At 43.5% G+C, this 18,391-nt stretch overlaps 1 protein-coding gene across 10 annotated transcripts in view; it reads left to right on the top strand.

Annotated features, from left to right (window-relative positions):
- Positions 1-18,391, top strand: part of DENND1A (DENN domain containing 1A) — a 263,639-nt gene that overhangs the window by 159,638 nt on the left and 85,610 nt on the right. For all 10 annotated transcript variants that reach the window (XM_083597233.1, XM_083597229.1, XM_083597231.1 and 7 more), the window contains 2 exons: positions 3,879-3,979; positions 12,992-13,037. In XM_083597233.1, the coding sequence (XP_083453359.1) occupies positions 3,879-3,979; positions 12,992-13,037 (147 nt within the window). The remainder of the gene's footprint in view (positions 1-3,878; positions 3,980-12,991; positions 13,038-18,391) is intronic.

The raw sequence follows: 18,391 nt of genomic DNA, 5'->3' as shown, positions 1-18,391 counted from the left end.
ATCCGAGAAAGCTTGGCCACAGAACTTGATGTGCTGGTTACTTCAAGGCTGGACTGCTGCAGTGCGCTCTATGTGGGACTTCCCTGACACTTTATCCGGGGGCTTCAGTTAGGGCAGAATGCTGCAGCTTGATTGCTGGCAGGAGCGAGGCCTTGTCAGCATTTAACACCTGTGCCTAGAGATCTGCACTGGCTGCCCATTTGCTACCGGGCCAGGTTCAAGGTGCTACTATTAATATAAAAAGCCCTTAACAAGCAGTTTACCTGTGAGATTGCCCTACCCCCATATAGGCCCCACTCGACTGCTTCAGCCTATGGAACCAGCACTGTTCCGCATTTATAAGACATCAGTTTACCTTCCTGCCAGAGCAGTACCTATTTATCTACTTTCACTTTGACATGCTTTCGAACTGCTAGGTTGGCAGGAGCAGGGACCGAGCAACGGGAGCTCACCCCATCGCGGGGATTCGAACCGCCGACCTTCTGATCAGCAAGCCCTAGGCTCTGTGGTTTAGACCACAGCGCCAGCCACATCCCCAGTTTTTGCGTAGTCAAGCTCAAATTCTGTGAGAGTAGCTTGGCTGCTCCTGTGTTTTGCTTCTTCAGCATGTAGTAGAGGTTTTGTGGAAGTGTTGTTTTTGTTGCTGTTGTTATCATTTTTATACTGCTTTATATTTTAAAGAAAAATCTCAAAGTGGTTTACAACAAATTAAAACATCAAATAAAATAATCGATGGTAAATCAGCTTCAAGCTTCAAGGAAAATTCAAGCATCACTCCCTTAACTAATGTGTGTCTTTTTCCTTATCTGAAATGGGGATTTATGACATCTGCTAGTTTTGAGTTAAATTCCAGTATAGCTTTTCACTGAGTTTACCAAGCCCGCTGAATGAGTTGGTGAATAAATCAACAATAAGCTTTTATTATTCAAATAGATTAATTTTCCTCTATACTAGGAAAGCCAGTATTTATAGTCACAAAGGAGTGTAAGGGAAAGTGGTGAATTAAGGAGTGTATTCAGTGCATGGGGGCCATTAACTGCTTGATCCCCCTTTCTCATTCTTCGCCCCCCCCCCCACCGCTTCTCCTAGCAGGAGATTTGCATTGCCAGAGTCTCTTGTGCTCAGGTGAAGACCACACCCCTTGTTGTGAACAGGTTTTTTCCCCTGTGTACAATGGCATAAAATAACCCTTGATAGATGCCATTTGCAAATGATGAAAGGCAAGAGTTGGATCTGTATGGGGGGGGGATTTAATATTAGCTGTTATTGTAAGCTCTATTTCTTTTGGTGGTGGGCCAGGAAAGAAACAGCAGAACAGAGGAATGACTTAGTGATTTCATCAGGTGAAATTGGGTTGTAGAGTTGTGCAGCACTATTTCTACATGAATCTGCTCTGTATTGTATTTTGGCCAGAGCAAAGCACAAAGTTCTGACTTTCACATTGAGAAGTTTGTATCTCAGTCACAAAAACCTGCCTAGGGATTACGCTTGGCATGTGCAGCCTTCCCCTGGGCGTGATTGTGGGGGAAGAAAAGAAAAGGAGGATTAAAAATCCATCTGTTTTTCAAGTAGCAAATGGTGAAATCTATTTTTGTTCTCTTTTTTGTGGCTGCTTTCCTGCATTAAGGTTCAGAAATGCTTGTCTCCTCCCTAATGCACCCCAGAATCTCTGGCTACCCCCTTATATCCAGCTATGATCTAGCAGTAGAGAACCACCTGCAGCCAGGATCCAGACTCTTAGCTACTAGTAGCAGACTCCTAGCTACTAGCAGAACTGGAATAAGGAACAAAATGAGCTGAAGCAATGGGTTGAAGTGCATAGGCAGGGCTTTTTTCCAGCTAGAACTCTCTGGAACTCAGTTTTGCCACCTCTCAGGTGGGTGCCATTGCCATTCTAAGAGAACAAGGGAGGTGTTAATGGTGAGTTCCAGCACCTCTTTTTCTAGAAAAATAACACTCTGTATATGTCACCTTTTTGGTACTTCTCCCTGGGTATCTTCCATAGGATAACGTAACCCAGTAAACTGCCATCTTGTTTGCTGAAAATGCCTTGGTGGATATAGTAACCTAAATGAAGTTTCTGAACACAGGCATCACCATAACCCCTTCAAAAGTTGACTTGCCATTAATTGTATTCTGCAGCAACCACTTTTAAGTGGTTCTAAAGTCCCTGAACTCCCCATTTTTCCAAAACAAACTAAAGAAAAGCCCCACAACACAAAGCAGGTTCACACAGACCACACTTAAATCACGGAAGGAAAAAGCAGGAGCAATGTCCTCAGCCTTATCCCTGCTAATCCCCTTGGCCCATCACCCAGAGTTCCACTATGCAGCACAGAGCTTCCAGGCAAGTCAGAGGCCTGCACCACCTCATAGACTTCTGCAAAAATTAAAACCTCATACCGATACAAGAAATACAAAACAAATGAGTGGACAGCCAGAAACCCTGGCAGACCCGTCACCAGCTATGTGTCTTCTTAAGCAACCCAAAAACAATGAACAGGGTGGTGATACAGTGACTACTGCAATCGGAACAATATGATATCACCACAGCAACTATCTGTAAACAAACAATAAAGGTCCTGGAGTTGTTCAGCAACCACTCGTTCAACCACTTCACCCAAGAATGGAAGATTTGAGACTAGGCAATAGTTGACCATATTGGCCAGGTCTAAAGATGGTTTTTAAGCGGTTTAATAACTGCCTTTCAGTGGGTCTGGGAAGACTCCCTCACAGAGGGAAGCATTCACCACCCTGCAGAGCCCATCGCCCAGCCCTTTTATTAGCCAGGATGGGCAAGGATCAAGGAGACAGGTTTCACTCGTCGAAGCAGCCTGTCCACATCCTCGGAGGTAACAGACTGGAATTGATTCCATGCAACTTGACCAGACAGGGCTCTAGCACTCTTCTGCCCCAGCCCTGCTCCCACGGTGCAGTCTACCTCCTTCCGAATCTGAGCGACTTTATCTGCAAAAAACTTTGGAAAATCATTGCAGGAGATCTTGGGGTCCTTACCGGGCCCCAGTGGCGAAGGTGGTTCTGTTAGATTGCAAACCACCTGGAAGAGTCTCATGTATGGTAAACCCCCCTACTAGAAAAACTAATGAACTGAAACTATCATGATAACAAACAAAACAGGACCCTGGTGTGGCTTCGTTTGACTACACTCACAGGCTAGAAAGACAGCGACTGATCCACTCCAATGACATATGAATCAATATGGCTGACTTAACCTAGCGACACCCCCTCCCCCCATCAAAACACCCTGCAGCCAATCAACTGCAACCAACTACACTTTGGGCCCTCTGATCTCTCTCTCCGCCAGCAAAAATAAGATACCTATCTACCAAGCACCACTCATATAGTCTATGAAGAATGAAAGTTTACTGTCTCCCCAACCTCCTTCCTTCCTTCCTTCCTTCCTTCCTTCCTTCCTTCCTTCCTTCCTTCCTTCCTCTCTTTCTCTCTTTTCTCTTTCTCTTTCTCTATTTTCCCCTACCCTCCCCCTTTCTCTTTCCCCCTAAACCCCCACATTGTCTACAACAAAAATGTCTCACATTGGCTGTAATTGACCTGTATGAAAAGTCCTACAATTTGAAACAGAGACACTGAAGGTATGGGAAATCTGTTAATAAAAACATGTTTTTGATGATGATGATGATGATGTCGATGTCCATAAACTCCTTCTGACAAAGGTCAGCCCATACAGTCAGGTCTTAAACACTTGACGTGCCTTTTCACCTTCATTGCATTCTGGGACAGTGGGTGGTGATGGAGCTGGCAAGAGGATGCGTTGTCTCTACCTTGGAGATTGTTGGGAATAGTGTTGCCTCTTGTGCATGCATGTGCTGATGTTGCTCTCTTTTTTTGCCTTTCAGTTAACCGCCTGCATCCATGGCTCTGCAGCTCTGCTTTACCCAATGTTTTGGCAACATGTTTACATTCCTGTCCTTCCTCCACACCTCTTGGACTACTGCGGGTAAGGCTGCACGTGTCTTTTTCTTTAAAACTGAACTTCCGTCTTATGAGCCTGAACTTCTAAAGATTTCAGTGGTTTGGGTTTTTTTGTTTGGTTTTTTAACAATGCAGCTGTTCAAATCTGTGTCAAAAACATGTGTGTGTGAATATTAAGTGGCTGATCCAGAGATACAGATTTTTCATGGCCTAATTTAATAGTACAGGACTTGTAACTTGCTGTAACATATGTTCCTATGGAATATTTTCATAAAGGAATTTAATCATATAGAATACTCTCGCTGTCTGCATTTGAGTTGAGAGGAGATCAGCAATATGGTTTTTTTTCTTTATTTTGAGTTCCTCTCCTCAAATTCAGAAGTTGCTTTGCTTTGCTAATTCCCACCTGTTCTTATTGTGACTTTCAGATAGTCTTGCACTAAATAAAAATTGGATGCTTGCAGAGTGTGTGGTGAAACCTGCTCCTTTTCATTCCTTGTTTCACCATAGCATATAGCATCCTCTTTCCACAGTGGCAGTTTGCTCAAATTCTTGGTGTCCATTATCTCAGCCTCCACTCCTCAGGTGCCTCTGGTTCCCTTGCTAACTATAGCCAAGTGACTCCGACTGTGCCTTTGCACATCTCTCAAGTTGCAGTCCTTGGGTGAAGACAGACATGCCATTTTAAGAACAGGAGATGCAGCTTTTTAACACCTTTGATGCCCTCAAGTCACGGACACATTTTCCCCTCCTGTGTTGAGCTCTCAAGGGGTGATGGGGTGACTGTTCTTGCATGTTTTCTGTGTGGTATCAGGCTGAATTCAGGAAAACCCCAACACCTCAAGAGAAACCCCTCCACCCATATGAATCTACATGGGTCCTAAAATTGGCATCTGAAGCCTTTCTCTGTGTCTCCCTTCCAATAGATGTCTGGAGGGTGGCGACAAGGGAGCAGGCCCTCTCTGTGGCAGTCTCTTGTTTATGGAGGGAGGGAAGCTCACCTGCCTTCAGCACTGTCCGCTTTTCGGAGTCAGGGGAAGGCGTATTTATTTCCCCAGGCATTTCAACAACAATAGTGCTATGGCTTTTAGTGACCTAGTTGGTGTTCATTCTTGCAGTAGGTGAGAGGAGGATACCTTTGTTTTTAAGTGATGATTATGGAGTGCACTCTGCTTTGCTTTTGTTGTATAAGATTCATTTTCAAAACACAAAACCCAGAACGACTCCCTCCCCCCACATATACCACAAAGAACTACCCCCATACCCACACATCCTTCCTCCCGGAACAGATGGTCAATTTGTCAAGTCCCGCCATATCCTCGTTTATGAGTTTGGTGGATACCAGCCATTGGAATGTTTGTTTGAGAACCTTATAAAGGGATACCAAATTTATATAAAATGTAAGTCACTTGAATCTTCCTTGGCTGTGGGAAGTGGCTGATAAATTTAATAAATTTAAAACTAGCTGAACTTTGCCGCTACAGTCATTAGTATTGTGGTGTGTTTGGGGACAGCCACACCAGCTGCTCAGGAAAAGTTGCTGTTTGCTGCTTTGGGCCTCTGAGAGAAAATGACTTGCAGCAAAATATAATTACTTTAGGGGACCCAGCTATTTCTCCCCCTTGATTACAGTATCCTGTTGGCAAAAATATTGGTTAGTTACATAGATTTACTCAGCAGAGAATAAATAATGGTTTCTCGCTCCCCTCCCCTCACCTGCATTAGGCAACATATAAAGCTCCTTGCTTTGGCAGCAACTTAAAATTTACCAATAAACACCTGCCACGTTTTTTAAGAATAGCTTTTGAAGTTCAGCTCCCCCCACTCTATTGGCAACATCCCTACAATTTGCCAGCTAGCCTCACGCTGCTCCCATTTCTCTCGATCCTGTTAGCTTTGTGCTGCACCTTGTTAAATTCCCTCTAAGGAGCGGAGTGGTGGGGGCAGGAATAGTGGGCTTTGCAAAGAGGAGGCCTACAGGTTCTGAAGAGCACCTGATTGACCTGGAGGCTGGCGTCCCGCTGAGCCCGGGCACAGACCCACGGGGGTCTTGGAGCGAAAGAGGAAGATGCCTTGTTTCCTTGCTAGATAGGTTTGGTAAAGAACATTTGTTAGCTCATATATAAATTAATGAGAAGAATGCCAACATGGAGCCAGCTAATGGTCCCAGGAAAGTGCACATGAGTGCCTTCTGCACAGGGGCTGGTTCAGATACTTACTGGTGGTGCCAGTCCATGTATAATGGAGAAATTGCATGGCTGCTCCACAGGCAGACAACATCAGATGTGCGCTATGTGGGCAGTTTGGGTTTTATTGGGGAGTTTTTTGTAAGTTGCCTTGAGCTTTGGAAATGCATAAACATCTTAAATAAAGTATCTGCATTGCCCTATTCTGTCCCCCTAGGCCAAGATGGGGCAGGGGGAGCGATTACCCCGATCTGGCACCTGTGAAGAATGCCCACATCTCCTGTTGATTTTGTAGGCATGTTTCCTTGCTTCTCCAGCATGCAGAAGCCGTCACCAACAGCTGGAATCTCTGAAACATTATTGTGATACTTGGGGTGAAGGCTCCTAAAGAGTTTCCCCTAGGGGCAATATTTAGTGTGGAATAACAGTACCAAGTTGCCATTTTAAAATAAGTTTATACCACCCTTCAGTTGTGGCAACTCCCACAGCAGATGAGCCACTTTGGAAACGGCATGCAGGGCTGTCTGTGCCATTGGCAGCCAGTGCACTCAGAGTGAGGCCTCGTCGCATGGTGCTCACATCTTGTTTTGGAGACCAGTTCAAAATAAAAAAGTAACCACAAGGGGGAATAATGGGGTGGTTTTGTATTTCATCGGATTGTTGTTGCTTTTGGAGAAAAGGGGCAGGTTGGGAACCCAGCGATGATTCAAGCAGAAATTTCACACTGACGAGATATAGAATTCTAAACAAGTTTTAACTTTATTGCTTTAAATAAGCTGTGGCCCCTATCATTAGCCACAAATGCTATGAAATTGGTATCTGGCTGATAACTTTATTATCTGGTTCATGCATTTTCTTAAGCAATCTCTCTCTCTCTCTCTCTCTCTCTCTCTCTCTCTCTCTCCGTGTGTGTGTGTGTGTGTGTGTGTGTGTATATATATATATATATATATATATATATATATATATATATATATATAAGCTCTATGCCTTCTGAGTAAGGCACCAGCAGGGATAACTAGCCTTCTACGTGAAGTGTGAGCAGCCTGAAACATGTAAATTTCAAGGAGGTTTGTTCCTCTGTGGATTATTTAAATGTTAAGTACATCCCCATGTCAAAGAGACACTGAATGGAATCTAGAAACTATTATCTCCTGGAGGAATGAATCTTCCATTTCACTCTCTGGTGCAGGAAGGGCCAGTTCCCAGTCATTTGCACGGCCAGCGGGTGTTCTTTCTCTGCATAATGGGCTGCCCGCCTGTAATTAACACATGGGGGGAGGCTGTCACTGCCAGCTTTGCCTTGCTGCTAGGAGTTCTCGGGATGCTAGTGTGTTGCACACAGGAGCAGCAATGCTGGGTCAGGAGACTAGGTCCACTTTGGCTCCCCACCAAAGCCAAAAGCGCAGGCCCGGCATTTTCAGAATGCAGGTGCATGCAAATGGGGAACAAGCGCTGCACCTGACCTGCTGTGGTGACTCTTCTGTCCCAGGAAGGCTTCTGGGAACGGGAACGGCTGAAGTTGGGGCACTGGAATGAACGAGCCAAGTAAGCAAACTGGAAGCATAGCTAGAAAAACCCTATAATTACCAGGAAGAATCTAATTGCACTTTTGCAGACACAACAACTGATTACCGTAGGCTGATGTGAACTTTAATTAGAGCGATAATAGCACGCTATACTTGTCTGAATAAATCAATTTGTGTGCCATAAATACATTTCCCCCAAAATAACTTCCATCTATTTTTGAGAACGGTGTGAACGCTGGAAAGGTGCTTTTGGGCATGAAATCACGACCTGCGAGCCTCCCTCTCCCGCATCCCCCCGCCTGGGCTTTCAGAGTGAGGGAGGGGAGGCCTGGATCCCACAAATTGGATCTTTATTATTTCTTCCTTTGTCTTTGTGTTGGGTTTAGATTGCTAACCTTTAGTTGGTGTTTGGTTGTTTTCTTTGCAGCTGTGACATGAGAAAGAAAAGAGCAAAAACAGAAGCAGATGGTAGAGGAGAAATTTAAGTGATTGAGAGTTTTCCAGCTAGATTTGTGTTGCTTTCACCTGATATATATATATATATATATATATATATATATATATATATATATATATATATGTGTGTGTGTGTGTGTGTGTGTGTGTGTGTGTGCGCGCTTATAAAAGTTTGCACAGGCATCACTGCCCAGTCTCCTTTGACCCAAATATAGTACAGGAGAGCTTGGGGGGGGGCGGTTTCCATTATTTTACCTAGAGCATCTGTGTGTCTTTCGTGGATCATACATGCCAGCAGTTATGTGTCAATTTGCAGAACTGTTCAGGAGATGAGGAAGTGCGTAGTGGAAACCGCACCTGGCAGGTTTTGGTGACACTCTTCCTTTTTAATGACTGGAGCTGGTCTTTTCTTTCCCTGAGTGGCTGCAGATTCCCCTTCGCGTCAGTTTTTAAAAATACTTTTTGTCCCAAACAGCAATATTTTCCTTGGTAGCATTTGGGCTTAAGATCTCCCTTAATTTCACCTGCCAGTTTTCCAATTAGTAGCTGCCCACCTCTAGGGTGAGTAGTTAACGCAGCCTCTAGTTAGCCAGAGGAAATGAATTAAACTAATTGTAAAAATGCAGCTGCAATGAATGGGGCAATATGTTGCCATTGAGTCCACAATATCCATATTCATGCTTACTGACTCCTTGGGTTCTTCAGCATTTAATCAGCATTCTCGTCGGGAGGTGGCAGGATGCAGGGCATTTCTTCATTTCCAAAGGCCCAAGCTGTGTTTTTGCTTATATAACTATGTATATTGCAGAAATAAGTGTTTTGCCCCACTCGGCCGGAGTGGGTTTTGGCTGCTGACAAACAGCCTTGTTTTTAATTTGTGCTCATCACCTCTGAGGAGCTCTGGAGCTGGTGAGTGGTAGGAGGCGTGGATGCCCAGTGCCAGCATTGTGCGACTCTTGGCTGAGGTTCTAACGCCACACCAAGCTTCAAGTTTGGATGCTGCAACAACCACATCATGTGGGTTTCCTCTCCCCCATCTCTGCCCCATAAAATAAGTGCCATTAGATCATAGATGGCTATGCTGTGGCCTCTGTAAGTTGGAGGGACTACAGTTCTATTCACCCACAGCTAGTATGGGTAGGGACAGTGGGAGTTTCAGTCTATCAACATCTTCAAGAAGATGTTAGCCACTCTTGCATTGGACTGTTGGGCCATATAGTAAGCAACATAATAAGAGATCTGCCTTCTCAAACTCAAGTCCCAGTATCCTGTTTCTGAGCCTTATGGAAGTGCCCAAGTAGGGCTTGCAGACTGTTGCCTGATCCTGTTGTTGCTTCCCAACAGCTGAGCCTCAAAGCGCAGAAATTGCAAAAGGCCTTCATAGACTCAGTGCACCCTACTTATTTATTTAATTTCTATACCACTTTATATTTTTAAGAAAAAACTCAAAGCGGTTTACAGCATATTAAATCAATAAAACATAAATAAAACAATCTGAAGAAAGTCAAATATAGCATATACAGTCAAAGCAACTTAATTAAAGTATTATCTTAAAGATTTCAAAATAAAACATTACAAAGGAGGTAAACTACAGAATACATACCTAATATAAAATTAACAAAAAAAATCTTAAAACATTTCAAAAGAAAACATTGCTAAGTGAAGTCAAATATAAAATGCACATTTAAAACAGCATAATTAACAAGAGAATAAAATATTATCATAAGCATAACACGGCTGTTTGGCAGGCACAAAAAGAGCGCAAAAGAATCCAATAATTGGGATTTGTTGTCAGGCATAGTGATGCCCCTCTGGTCTCCCAGGAGCCTCTTTCGTAGGGCTGGTGAGTCTGGCCAGGTGGACAGGGCCTTCCAGGGAGCGGCCTCCATGCCCCACAGCCGGGCGATGTTCCTCCGGCCTCATGAGGAGCCTCTTCAGTAGGGCTGGTGAGTGTGGGCCTCGCCTACACATCCAAATCTCTGGGACTTGTGGCAGGTGGTCATAGCAACATCATCCCTCATGTTGGCCCCCGCCATCCATTTATCAAAAAACAGATGAATTGAAGAGATTGCACCCTGTCTTTTGAGGCTGCTGGGTTCCCATCAAGTTAACCTCCTGTGTCTTCGCATTGCCCTGTTTTAAAGCCACATAGACCTGCTGCCGCCAAAACTTCCTTTGCCAATGAAAATGTTCATAGGTTAAGTATGTGTTGCATGAGAAGCACTTCCTCTTGTCCGGTCAAGAGGGCTGGAGAGGAAAGAGTGCAGCACTGCTTATGCATTGTTGGGCGTTGTCTTTTTCTTCTTTTTGTAGACTGCGGCCTTAGCATTGGTCACTCTCATATGTAGAGCATTCTGAAGGATGTCTGCTTATTCCCAAAACTTAACCAAGGTGCAGGGGTTTGTTTGCTCACATTCTACTTCATTTCTCATTATTTGATTACTTACCTCTTTGGGTTTCTGAATAGCCTCCACCAGAAACGATTGTGCATGACGTGATAAAAGAGCCCACTTTGTGCTGCTTTTGACCTTTGGTGGCCGATTGATGCCAACACATCATCTGCAGTCATCAGTGTGTGGACAGGACATGAGTGTGACAGGCAGACCAGACTTTGGGAGCCTCATTCTATGCAGGTGGAGACAAGCTTCTCTTTGCACTTACGTTCTCCACTTGTCTTTCTCAGCCCCTTTGTGCTTTGCAATATCTTAGATGTTTTTGATTTTGACACTTGTATTAAATATTTTGTGCTCCCTGTTGCATTCCTTGATTAATTGAGGACGACTGACAGATCAATACAAAGCAGTTAATTAAGTTTTACAGATCCGACTCTCCCCCGCCCCTTCTGACAGGCTGTTCTCCTGGACGCCATAGCGGAGGCCCCACTTTTTATGGAATTGTGAACACTTCCTGCTCTTTTTCATTATCCTTTCCGAGGTTCACGAGATGAGACATTTGCAGCCTTAAGACTTCCTGCCGAGGTTTAGATTTTGTATTCTTGACATTGAAGCTGTCCTGTTACTGAATCTACTTAATTAGGAACACATTTCGGCTCCATGTCTACTTCTGGAACAGAGCTGGCAGCCTAGCCAGCCACTGGCCCAGGGAAGACAGGAGTTTTATGTGGCTACACAAATGGTGTACTGCTTTGAGTTTAGGTTGACCTGGTGTAGCCTTAGCCCTGGAACACAGTACATTTCAAAGACACTATCTAGTTATGATTCTTAAACATTAGACAATGTCAAGCAAAAATATCCTAGGGTGTGAGATTCTGCCCAGTTCCAGGTGGTGGGTGGCTGCCTGTTCATTTTCCTTAACCTGAACACTTAATGACCCAACATGCACTTTGGGGCATTGTGGGTGAATTTGGGGATTAAAAACTCAGAGACAACAGCTTCCTTCCTACAGGGCTTTAAAAAACTCTGCTAACAACTTAAAAAAAATTGGGCTGAGAGATGACTAGGCTAAGATTCTATTGCATAATGCCAAGCAAGTCCACTAACCTGTTGGTTGCCAACCCTCCCTAAATGGCCTCTTTCTGAAGGAGCAACCCTACCTTCACTCTGCTGGGAGGATGCTCTCGTTCTTGCATTTGTGTACCTCTTTAGCTGGACTGTTTAGCTGGGCTGCTCCCTTTTACTTCAACACAAACATTGTATGCAAAGGCCCTGAATGGGAAGCTGAGACGAGGACTTTCCATTTCCACAAGACTTGCACCAGGGATCCTCCTGCCTGGGCTCTGCTCTCAAGGTCTTGTCTTCATGGCGTCCTTTGGAGCACTAGTCACATCTCCTGGCACAGGGGAGAGAAATGTAAAATTGTGCTACTTGTGTAAGGACTTGAGGAATGTAAAAAAAGTGGAGGGTCAGGGAATGGGATAAAAGTCTGCACTTGGATTTTATCTGAATCCCATTTATCTTGTAGCACCATGTCTTGTTACTTAAGTGTTTAGTATTATGTTATCTGTGTTTTAGTTGAATGTTTAATATGTCAGCCCATGGCTTCCTCTGTATTTTGAGGGAGGAATTAGCTGGGGAAAGTCTGCCAAAGCCATCAAAGCAGACAATTCTGCTGTTAAGGGATCAGACCTTGGCATAAGGCAGCTTTGTGTGTTTATATGATGCTAGGCCTGGAATAGTACTTTGAGTTTTCACGTGTGAGCATCTGATTTCTAAGAGAGCTTTGGTTGATATTCTTGCTGATGTCACTTCCTGTAACTTATTTACATCTGTTCTTTAGTTCCTGGGGCCTCTAAGGGCTGTGGGGCCATATTCCTTTTTTATGCAATTGCTGGTGCCTCTCCTAACCTCTGGGCTTCAGGTGACACAGGAATTAGTATGATGCTGAGCTTTTCTGCACAGAGCTGCTTCCATTATCTAGGGTGCTTCCAGATAGAGGCGCTATATTGCAAAGAGGTAATTCACATCTGATGTTTCCATATGTGCAGCTGGCACCTAAGAGTTTACACATGCCAGGCAAAAGAGGGTTGTGCTCAGGTGAGGAACGTAGGGGTGTAGCGACAGAGGCCACCAACTGAAATGTCAGCATACACATGACATACCGAACCTCCCCCACCCCCAATGCATTGATGTTCTTCCACACCAGCAGTGACTGGATGTATTTCGGGGTTATTTTTACTTACTGAATTTTCTACAATTGAAATGTGAATGTGGGGGGGGAGAAGACGGGAGAGAGGGGTGGGGAGAGAGAGTACAGTCTTGTATTTGATAATGACATCATGTGGACAGTGTGACAAACTTGTGTGCATGAACATCACCATTTCCAGTTAGATTCCATGTGACAACAATCCTAATTGGCTTCCTAACTTTTCTCTCTCAGACTAAACCAGTTGTTTCTATTTTGTTTCAGAGCTCCAATGCCCTACCTCATAGGAGTACACCTAAGCCTGGTGGAAGTAAGTTCATCTGTTCATCCTTGATTTCCTGTAATGGGTTCTTATGACTTCTATCTTGACTTGCATAGTTTTATTTTCTTCATTGTTTTATTTAAAGCACTTTTATCCTGCTCGTTAGTCAGGGGTGGGGAAACTCCATCCCACGGCACTAGTTAGGCCTGCCTGACCATAATTGTCAAGCTACAGTCACTTGCCCCATCAGGTGGGGGCGCAGGTGAAGTTGCAGCTGGGCCATAAAGAGTTTGGCAGGACTGCCAGTCAGTTGCTAGATGTTATCAGCAAAGCCATTTGCAAGGCACCTTGAAACCCCAACAACAGTGGTACCTAAGAACAGCCCTGTTTACTAACTATTCAGTTTAAGTACTCCGCGAAACCAGACGTAGTGTCCTGGTTTGCGAACTTTACCTTGATCTAAGAACAGAAGCCGAATGATGGAACGGGAACTGGCGGTGGAGGCCTCATTAGGGAAAGTGCGCCTCAGTTTAAGAACGGTTTTAGTCTAATAACAGACTTCCGGAACGGATTCGTAAACCGAGGTACCACTGTATTAGCTGATTTCCAGGGTTTGAGACAAAATGCAGCACAGGGCTTTCTGCAAGCTTCGAGGATCAGCTGACTGTTGGGGCTTGAAAAGAGCTCTGTGCAGCTGAAATCCCAACAATCAAATTCCGAATTTGCCTGGTGCAGCCAGGGGGCCTGAGGGAAGCTGTTTGTGCCTCCTCCAGCACTTTGAATATAAGCTGCTGCCTGTGAAAAGGAAGAAATGCTCCATTTTTACACAGAAAAAGCAGTTTGTATTTAAAGCTGTTTGAATACAAATGCTTTCACCACAGAAGGGAAAATGGTTTGCTTTTAAGGCTATTTTTCCATCCGCATAACCTGTAAAGAGGCTCCATGAAACCAACTATCAGCTGATAGGCGGTTTAAATGAGTCTCTGTGATGGCACACTTCAAGTGCCAATCAGCTGGCTGGCGCTGAAAGCAGGTGTTCAGAGGTTGCTCTATAAGTCATGGTTACAGTGACCACTTTGGAACTCCTTATGATGTCAGGTGATTGACAGATGGGTGGTTCCACCCACCTATCAGTTGGACCATGTTTGTGGGGGAGACAAGGATCTGGGCCACTAGCAAGGTCCTGTTCCCCATCTCATTCTAGGCCAAAAGCCCCTCAGGTTGGAAATCTGTCATTTTATAATTTGAAAAATGCCATGCACATGTGTGGCACTATATAAACGATAACTTTAAAAAATGTTGCCCCTCCACCTACAAACAGATTGTTTTCCTATTTTTATTTACCAACTACCATAGAATTTCAGCAAAAAGTCTATGAGACATTTAGTTTCTTACTGAACATTAGTCAGAAAACCGAAAACAGTCAGTGAAAGATTCATAGTTATGGAAATAAACAAATAAACTTAATGTATTGATCTGGTTTACACAAGAACATCCTTACTTAGAGCCATTCACAAGAACATCCTTACTTAGAGCCATTAAATTTAAAATGTTTTTCCAAATTATTACAATAAAAAATGATGGAACGCCCTCCCATCAGATGTCAAAGGAATAAATAACTGTCTGACGTTTAGAAGACATCTGAAGGTAGACCTGTTTAGGGAAGTTTCTTAATGACTGATGTTTTAATGTATTTTTAATCTCCTGTTGGAAGCCCCCCAGAGTGGCTAGGGAAACCCAGCCAGATGGGCGGGATATAAGTAAATAATAATAATAATAATAATAATAATAATAATAATAATAATAATAATAATTTTTAAAAAACCAATTAATTTTGCTGTTCCTTTACATGACATACCTGCTCTTAGTGGACAGTAAGTGCACTGTGACTATATTTTGTTCTGAATTCTGTCAATAATGGTAAAATATGTTTACCTTTTAGCTCCATGTACACCTAAAAGGTGTACTAAGAGATGTGACAGATACTCTAGCACTAGTACAAAGACTCCCTAATATTCTGAGCAGCGTTAATACATGGATTGTGATCCATCTGGGGCAGTTCATTTCACTGAGCTTGTGTAATGGCGACTCTTAGATCTCTCCGTTCCAGGTGCTCAAAATACTGATGGAGCTGAACAGGAATAACCATAATATTTGGATATAGTGCAATTGATTGACAGGAAGAAATATCAGCATGGTTATTTGGAATAAATCATCTTTCAGACATTGCAGTAATACTATTTTGGTGTTGTCTGGGCTATACAGATAGGGAATTGCAACACCTAAATTCAGAACTGCAGCAAGGAACTTGTGCTGCCAAAGTAGCATACACCTCTCATCTCATCTCCCCCTTCTTCTATTCTTTGCATAGGCTAGACCTGAGGCCTACCTCCTTTATGTTTGTTTGTTTGTTTGTTTGTTTGTTTGTTTGTTTATATTAAAATTTGCATCCTTCCTTGCTCGGCAAAATGTCAGCTCAAGACAGCTTACACTATCTTAACATAAAAAGATGAATTACCTTCAAAACACAAACTAACTGTAGTAAAAACAGAAGTAAAGAAGAGAAAATCCAGAACAATATCAACTAAGGAATGCCTGCTGAAATAATTGTTTTTAATTCCTGCTTTAAAACTATCCTTGAATCCACAAACAATTTTAGGATTGCATGGGATTCAGAAAACATGAGAAGGCAATGGGTTGGGAAACAGGGCACCAATGGAATCATTTTCTGGCCCTGACTTTAATGGTGTAGAGTGTTGCTTGAATGCTCTTTCTCTGTCCCACGGGGATGACTTAAAAGTAAGGAATGTCATGCAGGCTCCATAACATGCAACCCTCCCCCTCCCCAACTGTTCTTGCAATTCACAGTATTTATTTGCGATTCTTTCCTTCCCCATTTTCAGTGATGGAAATCACCTTTCCCAGGCCACATTTGTGAGTCTTTACAGATACTTGTAAATAGCATGTAGTCTCCTCACCCACCTCCATGTTTTAGATCAGAGTACTTAGCTGTGTGTAGGACTTGAGCACAGTGTGCTAAATGAATGTGTTGCTGTGGTAAATCTAGGGAGCAGCAGCTTCAGTCTCCCATGTTCGGTGTGTGTGCTGATCACTAGGCATCCTGCCCTTAAGTTAGCTTACAGTGAGGTAAAAATCTCTCGCTGTCCTAGTGGTGGACTTCAAAGCAACGTGTCTGCTTAACCTTCTCCAAAGTTTGCTGCTTTAGATGCAGGCTATCCCTAGTGGTTCTCTTGCCCTCTCTTTGCTGAGTTCGAAGAGGCATTCATAGACGAATTTTACACAGTAAACCAAGCCATGGTTTAAAGCAAATGCATGGTCTCCCAGAGAGGAAATTGTTGCTTCTTTGCTCTTTCTCTGGTCCTGCTGTTGTGCCACTGCGGGCATCTGAACTGAGGTTTGTGATTTGTCTTGCTCCAGGCAAACAGTGAACTGCAGCCAAGTCTAGACCTATGGCTTACTGTTCAAACTGTGGTTTGAACAACACACTAAGCTAAACCATGGCTTAAGTCACTGTGGCACAGCAGGAGGAGGACTGGGAGAGGACCATAAGCCCATACATTCACACTAAACCAGGATTTGGCTTAGCATTAACTGGTCCATAGTTTCCAAACTTCCCTTTGTTTTACTTTACAAAAGTTCATCAAGTGGCGTCCAACGTGTTTCAGGGCTGTTATTTCATGAAAAGAACATGAGCATGGTGGTGTTTCACATGAGCCCTAAAGCTAAATAAATAAAAACACCCCATGGGGTGACCAAGATCCATCTTGTTCTCTCTGATTGGCTACCAACAACAGCCAATCAGATTTCCCCTTAGAAGCTCCCCAGCAAGACTATATGAAGAGACCCACCCCACCCCACCCTCTGGTGATTAGAGAGGGGGGAAGAGGGGGGCAGTTCTAAACAAGGAGGCTGCATGCCTAGTTGCCATGGTGGGAATGTATTCTCTTTGTGTTCATCTAATAATGTTGTGGCATTGCTTAGGAACAGGCCATAGTTCAGAGAAGAGCACATGCTTTGTGTGGAGACGATCCCAGCTTGGATCCCCAGCATCTCCAAATCAAAAGGATCAGGTGGCAAGTGGCAGATAAGACACCTCACTACCTAAGATCCTGGAGAGCTTCTGCCAGTCAGACCTGACAGTAGTTGGCCAGATGAACAAATAGTTTGACTTGGCATTAAGCATGTTCCTGGGCTCAGTGGCCATGGCAAATCCCGTGGCCATTTAGGTCAGTGATTTACGTGAAGCACCTCAATCTTCTCCATTTCCACAACTTGTTTCAAAAAAGTCCTTTTACTTTCACAGAGTGGAACAGTTCCTCTCTCTTCACTCTGCATGGTTGACAATTTTATAAACTATTCTCATATCCCCAGTTCTGTTTTTCCTGAACTTAAAAGTTTGGTGTTCTATGTAACTCGTAGTTGAGTTGTTTTGCTTACTATATTCTGCTTTCTGTGTTTATTGGTAATACTGCTCAGAATCTGAGAACTCTTACTCCAGTCCTCCCCCATTTCCTCCTAAAAGGAGCATGGAGAGAGTTCCTTGGCTCACTTTTATCTAGACCCTTTGCTGTCTGCCACTATCTATATATCCATCTGTGTTGGAAATATAGGTAGACTTCAGTTTAGTGCTCAGAATCGTTTGGGACCACTGTAGAAGCAGCAGTTAACCTGCTAATGCAAGTAGACAAGAGTATATTTGAGGGTTAAAATATCAAAACACATCCATAGGTTGTTACATCTAATTTGCTGTGACTGGAAGGCTCTCTGGTGAGATAAAGTAATCTCTGTTTTTAGTCCAAGAGCCTGTTTTTGATTTACAAACCCACTTCCCCCAGAGTGGAATATGTGGAGCTTTGCACAACTCCGTATTTTCCAAGGTTTCTATCATCACCTAGTCAGTCATTCTATATGACTCCCATTTAGCCATCCGTAAAGCAACTTCAAAGGAGAAGGGAAGCTTATAAGCCGCTGCTTATAAGCAAGGTTGAATTCTGTTGCATGAATAATGGAACACCCCTTTACTGCACTAATTGAATTCATATTAGGAAATAATAAGTGTTTAGCACTGATAAATAGCTGGTAGATAACAGAATCGGATCATCTCACACAGAATTACCTGTCTGTAAGTTTTGCTGGCCAAAACTGAACCTTTTTAATGTTCTTTATGTTCAGCAGCCATTTTCAATCAAATATTTATCTTGCCATTCCTTGAAGGAGCTTGGACCAGCATCCACATGGTCTCTCAAGACCACACCTGTTGAGTTTGAGATACAGAACTTGTTTTCAGGTGCCTTTCAGATTTTCCCTGGGCCAGATGGAGAGGCCGACCTAAAAGCATATGCTTTTTAAAATGGACAGAATTAAGCACACATGGTTCTGCA

This window comes from Podarcis filfolensis (assembly GCF_964270895.1).
Source record: "Podarcis filfolensis genome assembly, chromosome: Z".
Lineage (NCBI taxonomy): Eukaryota > Metazoa > Chordata > Lepidosauria > Squamata > Lacertidae > Podarcis > Podarcis filfolensis.
The sequence above is the reverse complement of the archived record's forward strand: the minus strand, read 5'-3'. Positions and strand labels throughout refer to the sequence as shown.